The sequence below is a fragment of the Lampetra planeri genome, chromosome 11 (genome assembly GCF_965212315.1).
Source record: "Lampetra planeri chromosome 11, kcLamPlan1.2.h2, whole genome shotgun sequence".
In the NCBI taxonomy this organism is placed as follows: Eukaryota; Metazoa; Chordata; class Hyperoartia; order Petromyzontiformes; family Petromyzontidae; genus Lampetra; species Lampetra planeri.
In genome coordinates, this window is record NC_136117.1 from 11,814,834 (window position 1) to 11,830,414 (window position 15,581).

General features: G+C 47.0%; 1 protein-coding gene across 2 annotated transcripts; it reads left to right on the plus strand.

The window, feature by feature from the left end:
- The first annotated feature begins 641 nt into the window (after positions 1–641).
- On the plus strand, positions 642–15,543 carry TMEM168 (transmembrane protein 168). 2 transcript variants are annotated; one of them, XM_078598850.1, is made up of 7 exons: positions 642–816; positions 3,093–3,718; positions 6,354–6,762; positions 8,668–9,024; positions 10,285–10,427; positions 11,593–11,867; positions 12,579–15,543. In XM_078598850.1, exons 2-7 carry the CDS (start codon positions 3,291–3,293, stop codon positions 13,199–13,201), a joined length of 2,235 nt encoding a protein of 744 aa, XP_078454976.1. In that variant the 5' UTR covers positions 642–816; positions 3,093–3,290; the 3' UTR covers positions 13,202–15,543. The 2 variants fall into 2 exon arrangements, with proteins under 2 accessions (XP_078454976.1, XP_078454977.1); XM_078598851.1 differs by having other exon boundaries at positions 12,612–15,543.
- Positions 15,544–15,581: the final 38 nt, after the last annotated feature.

Genomic DNA, 15,581 nt, shown 5'->3' on the forward strand with positions numbered 1-15,581 from the left:
GGCAGAGTCATCTTCCAGAAGAGTTAGAGACATCTTCCAGAAGAGGCAGATTCATCTTCCAGAAGAGTTAAGAGACAACTTCCAGAAGCGGCAGAGTTATCTTCCAGAAGAGGCAGAGTTATCTTCCAGAAGAGGCAGAGTCTTCTTCCAGAAGAGGCAGAGTTATCTTCCAGAAGAGGTAGAGACATCTTCCAGAAGAGGTGGAAACCTGCCAGAAGTGCTAGTCTTCTTCCGGAAGTGCTAGAGTCTTCTTCCGGAAGTGCCAGTGTCATCTTCCAGAAGAGGCAGAATTATCTTCCAGAAGAGGCAGAGTTATCTTCCAGAAGAGTTAGAGACATCTTCCAGAAGAGGCAGAGTCATCTTCCAGAAGAGGCAGAGTCTTCTTCCAGAAGAGGCAGAGTTATCTTCCAGAAGAGGTAGAGACATCTTCCAGAAAAGGTGGAAACCTGCCAGAAGTGCTAGAGTCTTCTTCCGGAAGTGCCAGTGTCATCTTCCAGAAGAGGCAGAATTATCTTCCAGAAGAGGCAGAGTTATCTTCCAGAAGAGTTAGAGACATCTTCCAGAAGAAGCAGAGTTATCTTCCAGAAGAGGCAGAGTCATCTTCCAGAAGAGGCAGAGTAATCTTCCAGAAGAAGCAGAGTCATCTTCCAGAAGAAGTAGATCTCTGCCGGAAGACGCGGCCGAGGCAGCCACTCTACTGTACATGGGGGTTCCACTGTAAGGCGCTAATTAATAATTATCGTCAATTAACCCGAGCTGACCTCTGCTGTCGTCGTCGTCAACATCAACAACAACATCAGCGGCATCGTTGTCACGGTAGGCGCATGGCCACGCGAAACAAAGCGGTCTGTTCGACAGTGCTACCCACTGCCCGAGGCCCACAATACGTGGCCTATCTATCCGAGTTGCCGTTAATCTCACTTTGATACAAATTATAATCGATTTATTTTATTCAGATTACCTTATACTATAGTCGTTTTTCCCTCGGTAGAGGTCGTGATAAGATGATTTACTATGTGCTTGGCTCAAAGCTTTACTTCCCGGTTCAAATTCTTTCGAAATGCCGCAAGAGTTGTTTTATTGTAGAGTAATTATTTTACGTGTGCCTGTTGTATAATTATAGCATTGTTAAATATGTATATTGTCATATTATTATAATTTATTATTGGAGTGTTTATTAATGTAATTTTATCGCTGGAAGCAAAATAACTGCACTATTAAGAGCGCACAATATAACTGCTATAGTTACGTGTATTGTGCTGAAGTATTGATTTTCACTCGTAACTGCTGCTTCTATAGCTATCTAATAATATAGATCCATTTGACACTCCACTGCTGGATGAAGGCCTCCCCCACGCCATGTTGATCATCAGAGGGTTGTTTGACCATACTTCACCACGCTGGTCATTGCGGGTTGGTGGACAGGGGAGCGCAGGAGTGGGTGAGGTATCACTTGGATCTGATGTTAGCCGTGACAGGGAATTCAGCTCAAGCTCGTACTGCAGTGCGCTAACCACCGAGCCGCCGCTCCACTTTAACCCGAGATGTTAACTACCTCGCCTGGTATACAGGAGGTCGTGGGTTTGATCCCGACTCTGACGCCTGCTGTATATTTCAAGTTTGTGGTGTCTTTCACTCTCACCGTGGTCGCGTGGATTTTTTTTCCAGGTCCTCCGGTTTTCCCCTCCACATTTAAAATCAAACGTGCGTTTCGAGTATTTGGCTGCTTTACATTTCCACGAGATAAGCCACTTAATTGCGCTATCATTTGTGCCCAGGTCGCTTCTGAAAAAGAGCTTTACCTGGTAAAATAAACATAGTTTAGTTTGTATTTTAACTGCCACTTAATCAACCACAGTGTTGGCATAGATTCACGGACCCGGTACATTTGTGTACGTCAATTGTCGAACAATTGACGCACAATTGTAGCAGACGGAAGGAATCAATGTTGAGGTGTGGTCATGTTGACAGTAGTGGCCGTTGATAACCTGTTGACTTTGTACAACCCTCTTGTAAATTCCACAACAACTTAGCGCGGGCCTCCTCACCCTCGAGTTATTTGACTGCATATCGGGCCGGTCGGTGCGGGTTCGTGAAGCTATGGGGCATAGACATGTGAGCAGACTAATAGAGTCACAATGATCGATGTTGCTGCACGGCTGTCTGCTGTCCACTTTGCTCCGCAGCCTATAACCCCTTTTATGCACGGTGGTTGCCTATCCAAGCACTATACAGGCTCAACCTGGTGGGATTGGGTAAAGTGTGACTTAGTCATATTGCATGCCTCTGTGGTAGAGTTTAACAAAAAATAAGTAATATTTAAAAACACTTTTTTTAAACACGCTTTAATAAAATGTACCGTACTAGTAATGGAAGGACTTCAAGTTTGCAGTCGATACCACATTGGGAAGTGGGTTAAAATTGAGTTACAAGATGTGAGGATACAACGACAACAACAGACAGAGTTAGTTAAATAAAAGCGTGTAAAAATACAATTGCGTAAACAATAGCTGTGGTTTCGTGGTTTTCAGATTCCTATCAATATCCCACATACATTAATCAGCTGTAGATATTTCTGCAAGGCTGCGCGTGTCAAGGGATTAGCAGCGCATTTAGTTGAACGATTGATGTGCTTCAGGTTCGTTTTACATTACATCTATTGGCTAAACGTCACCGTTCATAACTCTTTTTCACACTCTCGTTATGTTAAGGGAGCGTTTAGAATTTTCACAGACTAGCGCATCTACTTTGTTAGATAATGGATCGCAAGAACACATTTTTTTTACAGAAATTCTTATTTTTCTTAGACACTCGTTGCACTTTTCTTTTTAAAAAAAATATCTTAAATTCTTGAAGATCTCTTTTTGGGCATTTTTTTTTTATGAAAAATGAAGTGTAATATTTGATTTACTTTTTAGTTATGCTAATGAGACCATCATTTCAGGACTTGGTTAAATCATGGTCGACTGAAACCCATGTTTGAACCTGGGATCTTAACGGTGCTAACTCAGTATTTTTGTCCTGAGCCATCCAGCCACCTCTGTTCATATTCACCTTTTAATCACCGAAATGAACGCGTTTTGCATTTTCAGTCGCAAAGGAACCTTGGGGCCACCACGCGATCATGGTGGACTGAAGCCGCCGAATCTTAAAAACGAATTAAACAACAACAAAAGACCCCTCCAACACAACCACAGCAACAAAAAGCACAACAGCAGCAAAAGTGAGGGCACCTCACGGACGCGGGTTATGCAATCTGGATCGCCGCTAAGCCACCGCAGCTGGCGTCCATGTTGCGGTCTCCCCGCTACCTGGTCAGCCACTGCCTGCGCGCCCTCATGACCAAGCTGCAGGACGCGACGCCTGGCATGGCGGTAGCGGGCGGCGACGACGGCGGCGCGGGCCGAGCTGGCAGTGGCGACGCGGCAGGAATGCGCGCGTCGGTGCGGTACCTGGGCCTCCTGGCCGACGTGACGCTGCTGGTTGCCGTGTGCGTGGGGCTGTTTGCGCGCTGGGAGCGCACGGACAACGCGCTGCTGCTCGTGCTGTTCGTGCTCGGCCTGCTCGTGCTGGCGCTCGCGTGCGTGCTCTGCTACTACTTCTCCATGGAGCGTGCCGGCGGGAGCCTCGCTAACCTGTGGTTCGGCTTCCTGCTTGGCCTGCTGGCGCTGCTGGACACCAAGGACGCGGCGCTGGACGTGAAGGAGGAGGCCACGAGGTAAGAACGGCGGAGCCGGCTGTGCCTCGCTGTGCCGCCCCATCGCCCCCACTATTTTTGTTCTAACTCGAGTTGAATTTTTCTATTTTTTTAAAATACATTTTATGTCGGGCACTTACAGAAGGGGGCATACACGGAGGGTGAATATGGCGGGAGGGGGGGAACGGATAATGAACTGGGTTAGGTCCTCTGGGTTGACAGTTCCCCTTATATGGGGAGGGTCAATGCGGAGGGCTAACTCAGGTTGTGAGCGATAATGTATGAGCTCTGTCCGTCTATCCCTTCTGCCTATCCGTCTAGTTGGGGGGGGGGTGGTCACGTCACGATAACTCTTGTAAAGATGATCAAATATCAATGCTGTCTTGGGATGTCATTTGTACCATAAATGTATCGAGCATAAGCACTTGTTTTAGTTGATGAATTGATGCATCTTTACATATTTAGTATTCCCCTCCTGTACTGTTATTAATGTACGATGTCGTCAGCCGAGTTTTTAATTGACACGTAGTGAGCATCGCAAGGCCATCCACGTCAAGTAAAATGTGCACCAAGTAATGTCTTTAAAATTGAATAGTGCTGTGGTTAGCCTCAAGATGCCAATGTTTTCATTAATTATACATACAGTATACGCTTGTTTGAATAAATACATAAAAAATGTGCAACGCCCACAAGGCAAACATAACTTCTAAATACTTGCCACGTATGTGATGTTAACGTGTTGAGCTCTGCATATGCAGTGAGCATGGAGGACACACCTGCCCTATAATTTGGGACACATAAGGCGTAGTGGCTGCCAACTGAGAATGGGGAAGCCTTCTTCAAGCAGTCTAACGACAGAGTGACTCACGATGAAAGTTGAATTTAAGCTTTGAAAATGTTCGACTCTTAGCTTGGTGCTCTCTTCAAGTGTCGTACCTCACTTCGATCCTTTGCTGGATAAAGGCTTTCCGTACACTACGTCAGCCAGCGGTTGTTTGGCTCTACTTTACTCTAATTCACTGTACTTCACCACGCTGGCCAGTGTACGACGGGTTTTGAGAAGGGTGGGCCCAGACCAGGTTCAGATATCACTCGTCGCTGATGTTAGCCATGGCCAGGAATCGAACCCCAGTGGCCGGCTTTTATAGTGCAAGTGTGCTAATAATTACACCTGCTGTACATTAATCTGTATGAAACACTGCAATTGTGTGTAGCGTTGCAGCTCATTTAAATTGAGCAACAAAGATACGATCATTGTTATAAGCAACGTGTTAAGGCTCCCTGCATTCACTCGTCCACGATGACCAGTGTGGGCCACTGAAGGTGAGTCAACATTGGGAGATCGAGAAGGAAAAGACAACAATCGATGTCGCTGCACCACCCTCCACATTTCCACGCAACCTATGACATCCTGCTTGTGCATGGTGATCACCCAGGCAAGCGCTATACAGGCTCCACCCAGTTTAGCCAATAACCCCCGCAACCTGTATGGCGTTGTTGGAGGCCCTCATCCAGCAGTGGATTGACCAAAGGGCTGGACATGTACAAGGCAGCATTGTTGCACAAACGTTGCTCTGTTTTAACTTCAACTCGGAGCTGCTCCTGTGGGCAAAACATTTACAGTCAACTCTTGATTATCCTGGGCATAGCCAGGAGAGCTGTTGCTCGACAAAAATACAGATATTGAAAAAGATAAGTAAATGACATGGCATCAGGGTTAAAACAGAGAATGTCATATGTTTCTATTTCCTCTTAATGTAACAGGTTTACTTGTTCACATGGGCACTGAGTCATTGGCCCATTCACAAGTGAGGTACAACTAAATAGAGAACCAGCGCAGCACGTGAAGGGTGCACCAAATGAGCATGTAATCTGCAACCCGGCTAATACAGAAGATTTAACGACATGCATGTCATGTGATCGGCACAATACATATACATTGCTCTTACCTTCGTTCAGATCACCACGACAAGAGTGGAATGTGGCTCTGCGATTGTTTCAACCAGTGGTTCTCAACCTTTGTTTGGCTACTGTAACCCCGTGTTGAATTTTGTTTCAACCCAACATGTTTCTGAGAAATGAAGGTATGAATAATTCACATCAGTATGTTTTTAACCAATTGTCAATTTTGCGAATTATCCGAACTAGCTAGTAACTGCAAGCGAATAAAAAAAACGGACCCTCTGCATGCGCGAGTTAATTTGTTTGGGCTTGTTATTTACTCTTGGAAACCACATTGTTCGCGATTAATGAGTTTCGAAACGTCTGTTATATCGTTCTATGTTACCTTATGGATTTAAATGTTATCGTAGTTATTTTATATTGCCAGATTCAAACACCAATGACTCATGTATGATATAACTTAACACATTTATAAATCACCTCGCGTACCCCCTGGGACATTGCCACTTACCCCTAGGGGTCCACGTAACCCCGGTTGAGAACCACTGGTTGCAGCCACCAACTCATATCTGTTAGTATTTGTTTCCAGCCTGTACACGTTCCACCGTTGTGATGGGTTTTCCCATCATTTGCAGATGCTGTTGGATGTAGGCCAATCGAGAGTTGACTGCAACGGAATACATTCATCCGCGCTCTTTGCACGCAGCGGCAGCAGGCCTTCCGCTGACGTTCGTCCGCCACCGCTGTTCCCCAGGTACCTGCTGCTGACCAGCGTGGCCCTCAAGCTGCTGTGGGCCCTGGTGGAGCGCGTCTGCGGCTACACTCGCCGCACGCCGACGCTCGTCACCGGCGCCGAGCTGCTGCAGCTGCTCGGCTTCTCGGTGGCGAGCACGGCCATGCTGGCGCCGCAGTGCGCCAACGTGGTGCTGCTTGCGTGCGCCGTTGGCCTCTGCATCGCCGACCTGCGCATGAAGTCTTTCTTGGCTCCCCTCAACCTGGTGGCGTTCAGCCTGCTCACGGCGCTGCTCTTCTTCCCGTCGCTGGGCGTCTCCGTGAACCCGTACGCGCTGGGCTGCTTCTTTGGCCGCCTCGTAGCCGGCCCACTGCTCGATCTGTACTTCTGCGGCCTGTCGGTGACGGAGCGCTGGCAGCCGTACCTGCAGGTGATTGCCCGCCGCTTGCCGGTGCCCTCCCCGTTCAAGCCTGCAGTGCCGCTAATACCGATTTAGAGGTAGAATTATTTCACCCACACTTGCGATTCGATGAGTTGTCGCTAGTCAGGGTCGTGATTGGATATAGCAATCGTGTTTTATTTATGTATCAATCTTTAATCAAACAATCTTTTTTTAGGTATCGTGGCCGTCACAACAAATCGTTACAAGGCGCTTCAGAAATACAACAGTAACAGTAATATATAAGCAATAAAAACGTTCAGTAATTATACAGAAAAAGATCAATGAAAGCATTTCATCTAGAGATCAATACAAATGCAATGCAATACAGGGTAAACACATTACAATGTCAACAATATGGTTATAAAAGTGTGTCTTCAATAGGGATGATGGTGAATGTTGCTGCCACTAGTAGCCTTAGGCGCCACATGAACCCATTACAGTTAACTGTGGATGGCAAGTGCTGCAACATCGATTGTTTTGCAGTTCTCCCCAACTTCAGACCACACTGACCAGTGTCGTGAAGTATGTTCAAATATGATGTCCCGAAAGGCATGGGGAGGCCCTCACCCAGCATTGGATTAACACAATGAGCAGTACATGCGCTGGAGGTATAACCATTTGTTAATTTCCCTATGAGTTTTTAAGTTCAGAATACATGCGTAACATGTGTGCGCGCGTCAGGATTGATCTTATTGGAATTTTTTATGCTCCATTCTTAAACCAAGGAGACTGAGCAATGAGCTCCCTTCATTCGCAGTGGCAGTGGCTAGCCAGTCGCTGACGATGATGATCATAAATGCTGCGATCTATAGGTCCAACTTTTTTGCTCCTAGCTTCATGTTAAATGCTGGAACGTTTTTGAATGTGTCCATTTCCGCTGCTTATGTTAAATGGGGCAACAGATATAAAGCATTGTTGTGAAGCAACATTATTAGACGAAATTTGTAACACTTTAACAAACGCTTCAGGCCGGTCCTATGGGAGATGCAAGTCATGTAATATTCACGCTTTGCCGTTCGCCACTTGCACCGGGAATGTTTGTTGGTGCCATGCTCAAAGCGGCTCACGGGAGTGCAGCTTGTTCTGTTTTAACTTTTTGGCTCCAAATTATGTAACGATGGCTCTGTTAGCTCTGTGCCTGAAGTCAAAGACGTCTCCAAATGGAGCTCTGGCAGCGAGTACTGGAGAGCTCTGTTGGAGACTTGCGCCCAAAGATGGCATTGCGGAACTAATAGTGAATGCACGCTTAACAGGCTTCTTTACCCACTAAGCGCGCAACTTTGAAATGACCTGAGAAGTGTCGCACGTCATTAAAACCAACATATTCATTTCTCAGAAATGGACGAAGCCAAATTTAGTGAAAGCTGTGTGACGTTTTTCTACATGTAGTTATTGGCAATCAGCCCGGGACCATCAACTCGCTACACTCGAGAACCCAGTCTGTTCACGGGCGGCTGCCGGCTCTGTGCTTTTTTATCGTTCCCCCCTCCCCCGCACCTCCGAATAGCACGGTTAGCTACGTACGGTGCGAAAGAAGTTCAACATACAACGTACACACACAAAGCATCATCTCGCCGAGTCACTGGACCGCCCCAGTGCGCGAAACTTCCTGATGTGTTTCGATTTAAAGCTTTCGTGACTGCAGGGATTCATCTTCTTGGTTCTTTCGGTTCTTTCGGTAAAGTCACAGACAGAGTCTGTCTACTTGACAGACCTGTTCTTCACCTGAAGACGGCTGCTTGCGTTGTGGCCGAAACGTCGTGATAATTATTTTATTATGTTTTATTTTTATTATTTTATTATTTTCCTTCTACGTGACTTTACCGAAAGAACCAAGAAGATGAATTCCTGATGCGTGTCCGTGGATGCGAACCACCCTCCCCCCAACCATAGATGCGCAACAGCTTGCGTCGCCTCTCGGTGCTGGCACTGGCTGCGACCGAGTTATTCTTCCTGGCGCTGTCGGCCTGCGCTCTCGCCGACCTGCACCGCTGGTACATCGTCATCCCGGGCTTCGTGGTGTTTGGCATCCTGTGGCTGGGCTGCCACCTGGCGCTGGTGGCGTCGCTCTGGGCCTTCCACAACAAGCTGACGGACTGCCTGGGCGCGTACACGCTGCTGCGCGCCAGCGGCAAGGGGCTCGACGGCGTGATGGCATCGCGGGGCATGCGTCACTTCTGCCTGGTGGCCGAGCGCCTGGTGTTCGGGGCCCTCATGTCCACCTCTCTGCTGGGGGCCGTGTGCTGGCAGGTAAAGGGGCGATGTGGCGGTCGGGTTGCGCTGTGATACATTTTTACGCAGTTTGCAAATTGTAAATGTGTTTCGTTTCACGGACAGAACCAATGTACTGAACTGGAACTGCTTTTTTGTGTTTTGTTTGTTGTCCTTCCCCACGCACCTCCGATTAGCACGGTTGGCTACGCACGGTGCGAAATAAGTTGTACATTAATGTAATGGGGTTGTTGCCCGCGGTGTAATGGTTAGCATGCTGGACTTGCAATTTAGGGTCACCGATTCGATTTGATCTCCCGACTCAGCAGTTGCAGCAATGGTGCAAGTTTCTTAAATTCCCTCCCCTCCCCCGCCTCTGTCCACCGAGCAGTATGAATGGGTGTGCCACAGTCAATTGGCAGGTCACGTGTGGTGGGGTAAAGTGTGGGTAGAGTAGGCCAAATACCTCGAGAGCTCCCTGCAGTGGAGGCCTTTCCATCAGCAGTGGTGCGAGTAGGTAGATGCAAGGGCGGCATCTTTACCCGTTTGCAACCTAAATAATGTATATTATCTAATAATATTGGGCATGTGTTCTTCTAACTGGAAAACATCAGATTTTGAATACTGAGAGCCGTCATTGAAGGTAGATGAGGATCATTTGAGAACAGGTGAGAGTGCTTTTGTACATTTGTATTTTAACTTGGTAATAACAAGCGAAATACCAACGTGAATAAATGACAAAAGTTTTCCACCAGTGCATTTTTATTCTTATTCTTGGTTCTTTCGGTAAAGTCACGTAGAAGGGAAATAATAAAATAATAAAAATTTTAACCAAATAAGATAAAATTCTCACGACGTTTCGGCCACAACACGGGCACAGGACGGCTACTTGCGTTGTGGCTGAAACGTCGTGAGAATTTGATCTTATTATGTTTTATTTTTATTATTTTATTATTTCCCTTTTACGTGACTTTACCGAAAGAACCAAGAATATGAATCCCTGCAGTCACGAAAGCTTTAAATCGAAACCAGTGCATTGTCGTATCGCAGGACCGTGAGAGGTGGCGACTGCTTGTGGAGGCCTTCATCCAGCAGTGGATAGTGGCTGATGACAATGTAGATGATAAGACGCAGCAACTAGATTTCTTATGAGAGTTACAAACTGAGCTGGGCCATTCGATGTCGCTTCTTGAAAGTAGCGGGCAACCTGTTTTGGTTGCCTCTTTTATTTTTTTATAGAACTGCAAATGTGAGTTTAAATGTGGCGGTGGTGGTGTTTGCGGTGGCGTCGCACTGCAGGCACACAACGGCACTTTCATGGCTGCTTTCCTGATCATCCTGCCACTGGAATCGCTCCTCTTTGGCCTCTTCCACGAGCTTGGCAGCTGCCTCGGGGGAACCTGCGTGGGTTACGCACTCATCATCCCGACTGCCTACTGCAGGTACTGTATTAAGTCTAGATTTGAAGCTTTCGTGACTGCAAGGATTCGTACTCTTAGGTTTTTTTCGGTAGAGTCACGTAGGTAAAAAGATATAATAAAAATGTAATAATACAAATAATAGAAATAATAATAGAAATTAAATAATTATTTTAAGAAAATAAATATTTTATTTCTATTATTATTAAAATAAATATTTTTATAAAGTAATTATTTTATTTCTATTATTTTATTTGTATTATTTATTTTTACCTACGTGACTTTAACGGGAAAAAAACTAAGAGTAGCTACTGTATTACTCGTGGTTCTCTCTTTTGTGTATGAATATTCAAAATGTCGCCCTAATGTCAACAAAGTAGAGAGAGATGTTGTTTACACCCACTTCAAACAATAGCGTCATTCACAACGCTGTTCTCACAACGCTAATTATATACAAGGGCCAAATACAACGGACAGCTACTCCCCAGCAAAATAAAAAACCTCAGAAAAAAAGAAAAAAGCAAATCAAGAAATGGCTCAAAAACAAAATGCACACACAACAAAACAAAGTAATCACAACAGAGAAGCTAGTCCGTTAGGTCTTCGCATGCCAGACCACAATCCAAACTTGTCTCACTCAAGCCAGGAAACCTTCACAGGATGGGGCGGTGGAGTGCCAAAAGTTTAATTTATACCGATCGGTGAAAGGTCCAATTCATCAGCATATGCCTGGATGAATAAAAAGGTCTTTAGTTCATATTGAACAATGTGATGGAGTCGATTTGTCGGATGTGGAGTGGGAGGGTATTGCAGACTAGGGGCTGCGAATGAGAAAGCTCATCCACTCTTTGTTGAGAAGTTGACATGAAGCCTCTGCTCAAAAGCAGCACTTCTTATGGCAATTTCCTTTTTTTTTTTACCTCGAGATCCTTTTGCCGCATTCATAAGGCCCAACACTGTGCAATGTTAGTTGGTGATGGAGTGGGCTTGGTGACATGAACATCATGAGCCATGTCATATTGGGCGTGGCTTTTAGGAGATTTCCGACCTTCGAGAGGCAGAATGTCGGGGCGTCCAGCGCAAAAGTAGTCGTTGACGATTCTTAGTCTATTAATCGTCACCAGCTGTGTTGACGACCGACAACTTCTAATCCCCCCCGTAACCTCCTTTGGTTCCGTGCGTGCGCCAGCCCGGACGGGCAGCCTCTGCTGCTGCCGCCTGAGCTGGTGGAGAGCCTGAACGTGCGCTCGACGGGCACGCTGCACACGGTGCAGCGTTTCTTTGCGCACCACATGGTGGAGACGTTTGGCTGCGACTACTGCACGAGCGGCCTCACGCTCGAGTACCTGCAGGCGAAGCTGCGCACCTTCTTCGACATGCGCACGCAGGACGGGCCGCGGCACGACACTTACATCCTCTATTACAGCGGGCACACGCACAGCACGGGAGACTGGGCGCTCGCAGGTGAGTTTCCCGACGACGTGGTGTGCCATGATGATGATGTAGGTCAGGGGGTCGGCAAACTGCGCGTCCGGAGCCGCATGTGGCTATTTAAGGACTGTTGTTGTTTCGTTACCGGCTCGTTGCTGCTCTTGAAAAAAAAATTCGATACCGAATTCGAAAAAAAATGTTCTTGTTATTTTGGTTGCCGGGACCCCTGTTGTAGATGATTCAGCGAACTGATTTAAAATGAATTCGGGCGACTCGGAGGTCGGAGCGATGAGCTGGCACTGCTCCTGGGACCTGGGTTTGAAGCTGGATTTCAGCTGCCGATGTTTTAAATCTGGTTCTCAAGGTGTAAATGATTGCTGCCGTGGTGTAATGGTTTAGCGCACAGGACTTATCAGAGATCGCCGGTTCTCTGTGTTCTGGCACGGCAGTCGAAATAATGGGTAGGTTTTTTAAAATCCCACTAACTCTTTCCACCCAGCGACATAAATGATGGATACGCCAGTCACTCGGCAGGTCATTAAGGTGTGTGCAATGTTTTTTGTAATGTTTTGGGTCAAGGCTGCCTCGCCCCAACAACTTTGTGGGCAGTGCAACAAAATCCACTGTTGTTGTTGTTGTTGTGTACTGCTATGCTTCCGTGTATATCCTGCACACCTTGACCAACCCGTGCCGATCAGTGCCGTGAACTAGTTCAAATAAACCCTCACGACCCACGCTGTATAGGGAGGCCGTCATCCAGCGGTGGATATTCTGCAGGGGGAGAATCTCTGAAGCTGGAGACCCTGCTCGAGTGGTGGAAGGAGCGGAGCGGGCCCCACCCGTGCCGCCTCATCGTGGTGCTCGACTGCGAGAGCGGCGCCCAGTGGGCACGCGATGTGCGCCGCCTCGCCGGCCCGCAGGGCTTTGTCGCCGTGCAGGCGGCCGTCATCTTCCGGACGGCGAGCGACGCGGACGCGGTCGTGACGATGGACGGCGCGGGCGCCCAGCTCCCGGGCGAGTTCACGCGCCGCTGGGTCGACTTCAACTGCGGCGGCGGCGCCGCCACGTGGGAGGAGAAGTGCGGCAGCGCGGGCGCCGTCTACGGCGTGTCCTCCTCGTGGGGCGACTACCGCATGCGGGTGCCGGAGGACGCCGCCGCCGGATCGGCGTACTTCCCGCGCCCGCTCAGGCCGCTGGTGCGAGCGGCGTCGTGCGCCTGCTGCGACCGCCTGGGTGGCTTCGGCCTGGGCCTGGGCCTGGGCGTGCTGTGCGAGGTTTGCTCGCGTTGCTTCCGGCGCATCAAGCTGCGCTGGTTCCCGCCGGCGGCGCTCGACACGGGACATGGCTTCAAGCTCGTCAAGTCGTGAGCGTGCAATTTTTAACGAGGTCGTCGTCGTCACCGTCGTCGCGCGGCACCCGGCGTTATCAGGGAGCGGGGGGGGGAGCACTTGGACACTGGTTACAAGCGCGTTTTTTTGTCTTTTTGTCACCGTGCCGGATTCATCTTTTTCTGTTTGCAGTTTTCATGTTGTCCGTCATTAATTCATGTTAAGAACATGATGTTCAGCTGCAAAAGAATCGGGGCTTTTCTACATTAGTCCTCTTCCATCCTTCCTCGCAAAAAATAAATTGGCTTGCACTTGTTTGTTCTGTACAACTTTTAAGGAGTGAAGTCACCGAAGGGTTATCTTTTTAATGGAGTTAATGGAGTTGTTGGTATTTAAAATTGGCGCGTTTGTAATTTGCGTCTGTTGTGGTCTTTGTTCAGACCCGCGGTCACGTAAACAGTGCTGCGTTAAGAAAATAAAAATGACGGAGGCCATCTCATTCAAATTAAGAAGGCAGGCTCAGCGACTGCACTGTGGCACACATAATAAGCAGGACTAATTAAAAACTTTCTTGTTTTTGCAAAGCCTTAGGTGGTGCACGTACCACACATTGCGCGGTTGGGTTTTTGTGTTTTGTATTATACGTTATATTCCTTTGTCCCCTGCACAATAATTACTATGACTGGTTTTTTGTTGCGGTTGCTTTTGTTGTTTTTTTTGTAAGAATATGGTGGGGCTTTTATAAATCAAAATATACCACCAAATTGGTAAGTAGGTTTGCAACAAATGCTATCAGTTCCATTTTTTTGCCCGAGTTATAATTAATCTGACATTTGCCACTTTATTTAAAAATCATGTTACAAACATCACTCTTTAGTGGCATTAAATTAATCCACAATTGGTCATACCCTTACGTGAAAGCAGCCATTTCCCCCTTTTCCCCGGCATTAACCTCTGATTAGCACGGTTAGCTACGTACGGCGCGAAAGAAATTCAGCATGCATACATACATGCGTTAACACTAAGCGTTTGAGAAAATATATTTTACCGAAAATGCTTTCAGGATATTACGTTGTAGGGGCGATTAAACTTTTTTTAAAATACAATTTCAACTTGTGTTTGGCACCGAGGCTCCTTTTGTTAAGGCAAAAGTTCTGATGCATTTAAAAATCTCAAGTCAAAAGGTGGAAGCGTCACGCTGAATGTCATTAATATTCTTGCCATTGGATGTTTGCTACACGTAAAGGTTTTAATTGCACCACTTAGTTAGTAATCAAAGTGCACTTGCCAGGAGATGTCTCACATTCCCATTAAATAATAATCATCTTTATACCAAACAAAATCCCAAGGCAAAAGTGAGGCTGTACAATGCGGCTTGCAAGTGATAAGACTCCAAATTCTAAAAGTGCCAATATATATATGAAAAAAAGATTCTTCACTCCATCGATGGAGGTTACTTTGTTTATATTTTTTACAATAATTTATCATTGATAACGCACACGCCGCTCACATACATACTGATCCTGTCTTTAAACTGTGCATCTTGGGAACACAACTTGTCCACCGGTTGACTTCGTTTCTTCTTCAGGCCAAGTTTTCCCCTTTTCCAACAAATAGCTCCTTTTGCACTGCGGTGAATGGCACCGACGAGGGGAATGGCTCACTACCGTGTGGGGTTATTGACCGCTGCGTCTGCGCATGTCCCCCCCCCCGCACCTCCAATAAGCTACGTACGGTGCGAAAGAAGTTCAGCATACAGTACACACGTGATAAAACGTGGGTTGAGAACCGTCATTTAATCTGGCCCATGGCCACAGGGGCGAATGGCCTACCACTTGGAAGCAGCCCGAAAATATGTTTTAATGTTACTCTACTCATTTAAACCTGGCTACAACACTTTCTAAATCTCGTGTACTCAGCCACAGTTACCGCAAGGGCCTCTTGCAGTGACGAGTGAATGAACCGTGCTTATGAGTTGACTGGCCGCCAAAGATATATTAAAGTTTTGTACTCGGACCTCGGTAAGGAAAAGGCTTCCCGCCCCTGCGTTAAAAGATCACGTGGAAGTCTCCTCTGGAGCAGGCCATAGTGTGACATGGTTGCTGGATAAGCCATGAAGGCATCCCCCCCCCACCCCCCACCTTAAAAACAGGGCATCCAGTCTAACCGTTGTGCAGTTGACCAAGAAGCACTTTGTAAAAAAAAGTTTTTTTTGACAAATACCCGTTTTGAAAAAGTGCTAAGGTTACAAAATAAATTTAACGAAATGTTCTCGGACTGGTTGGACTTGATGTGAGTTGAGCCTTCACGGTTTTGGATCTCATGTACCCGGTGTGTGTTGTGAATGGTCTGTGCCCTGGAATAAAGGTTACGGACAATGATTGCTTTTGGGGTATATTTTAAAAATGTGCAAATGTGG

Bases quoted from the DNA above. Each gene is read 5' to 3' on its own strand.
- TMEM168 (XM_078598850.1), top strand. From the start codon at position 3,291: ATGTTGCGGTCTCCCCGCTACCTGGTCAGCCACTGCCTGCGCGCCCTC. The intron at 9,025-10,284 runs GTAAAGGGGCGA...GTCGCACTGCAG, and splicing joins TGGGGGCCGTGTGCTGGCAG to GCACACAACGGCACTTTCAT. The intron at 10,428-11,592 runs GTACTGTATTAA...TGCGTGCGCCAG, and splicing joins ATCCCGACTGCCTACTGCAG to CCCGGACGGGCAGCCTCTGC.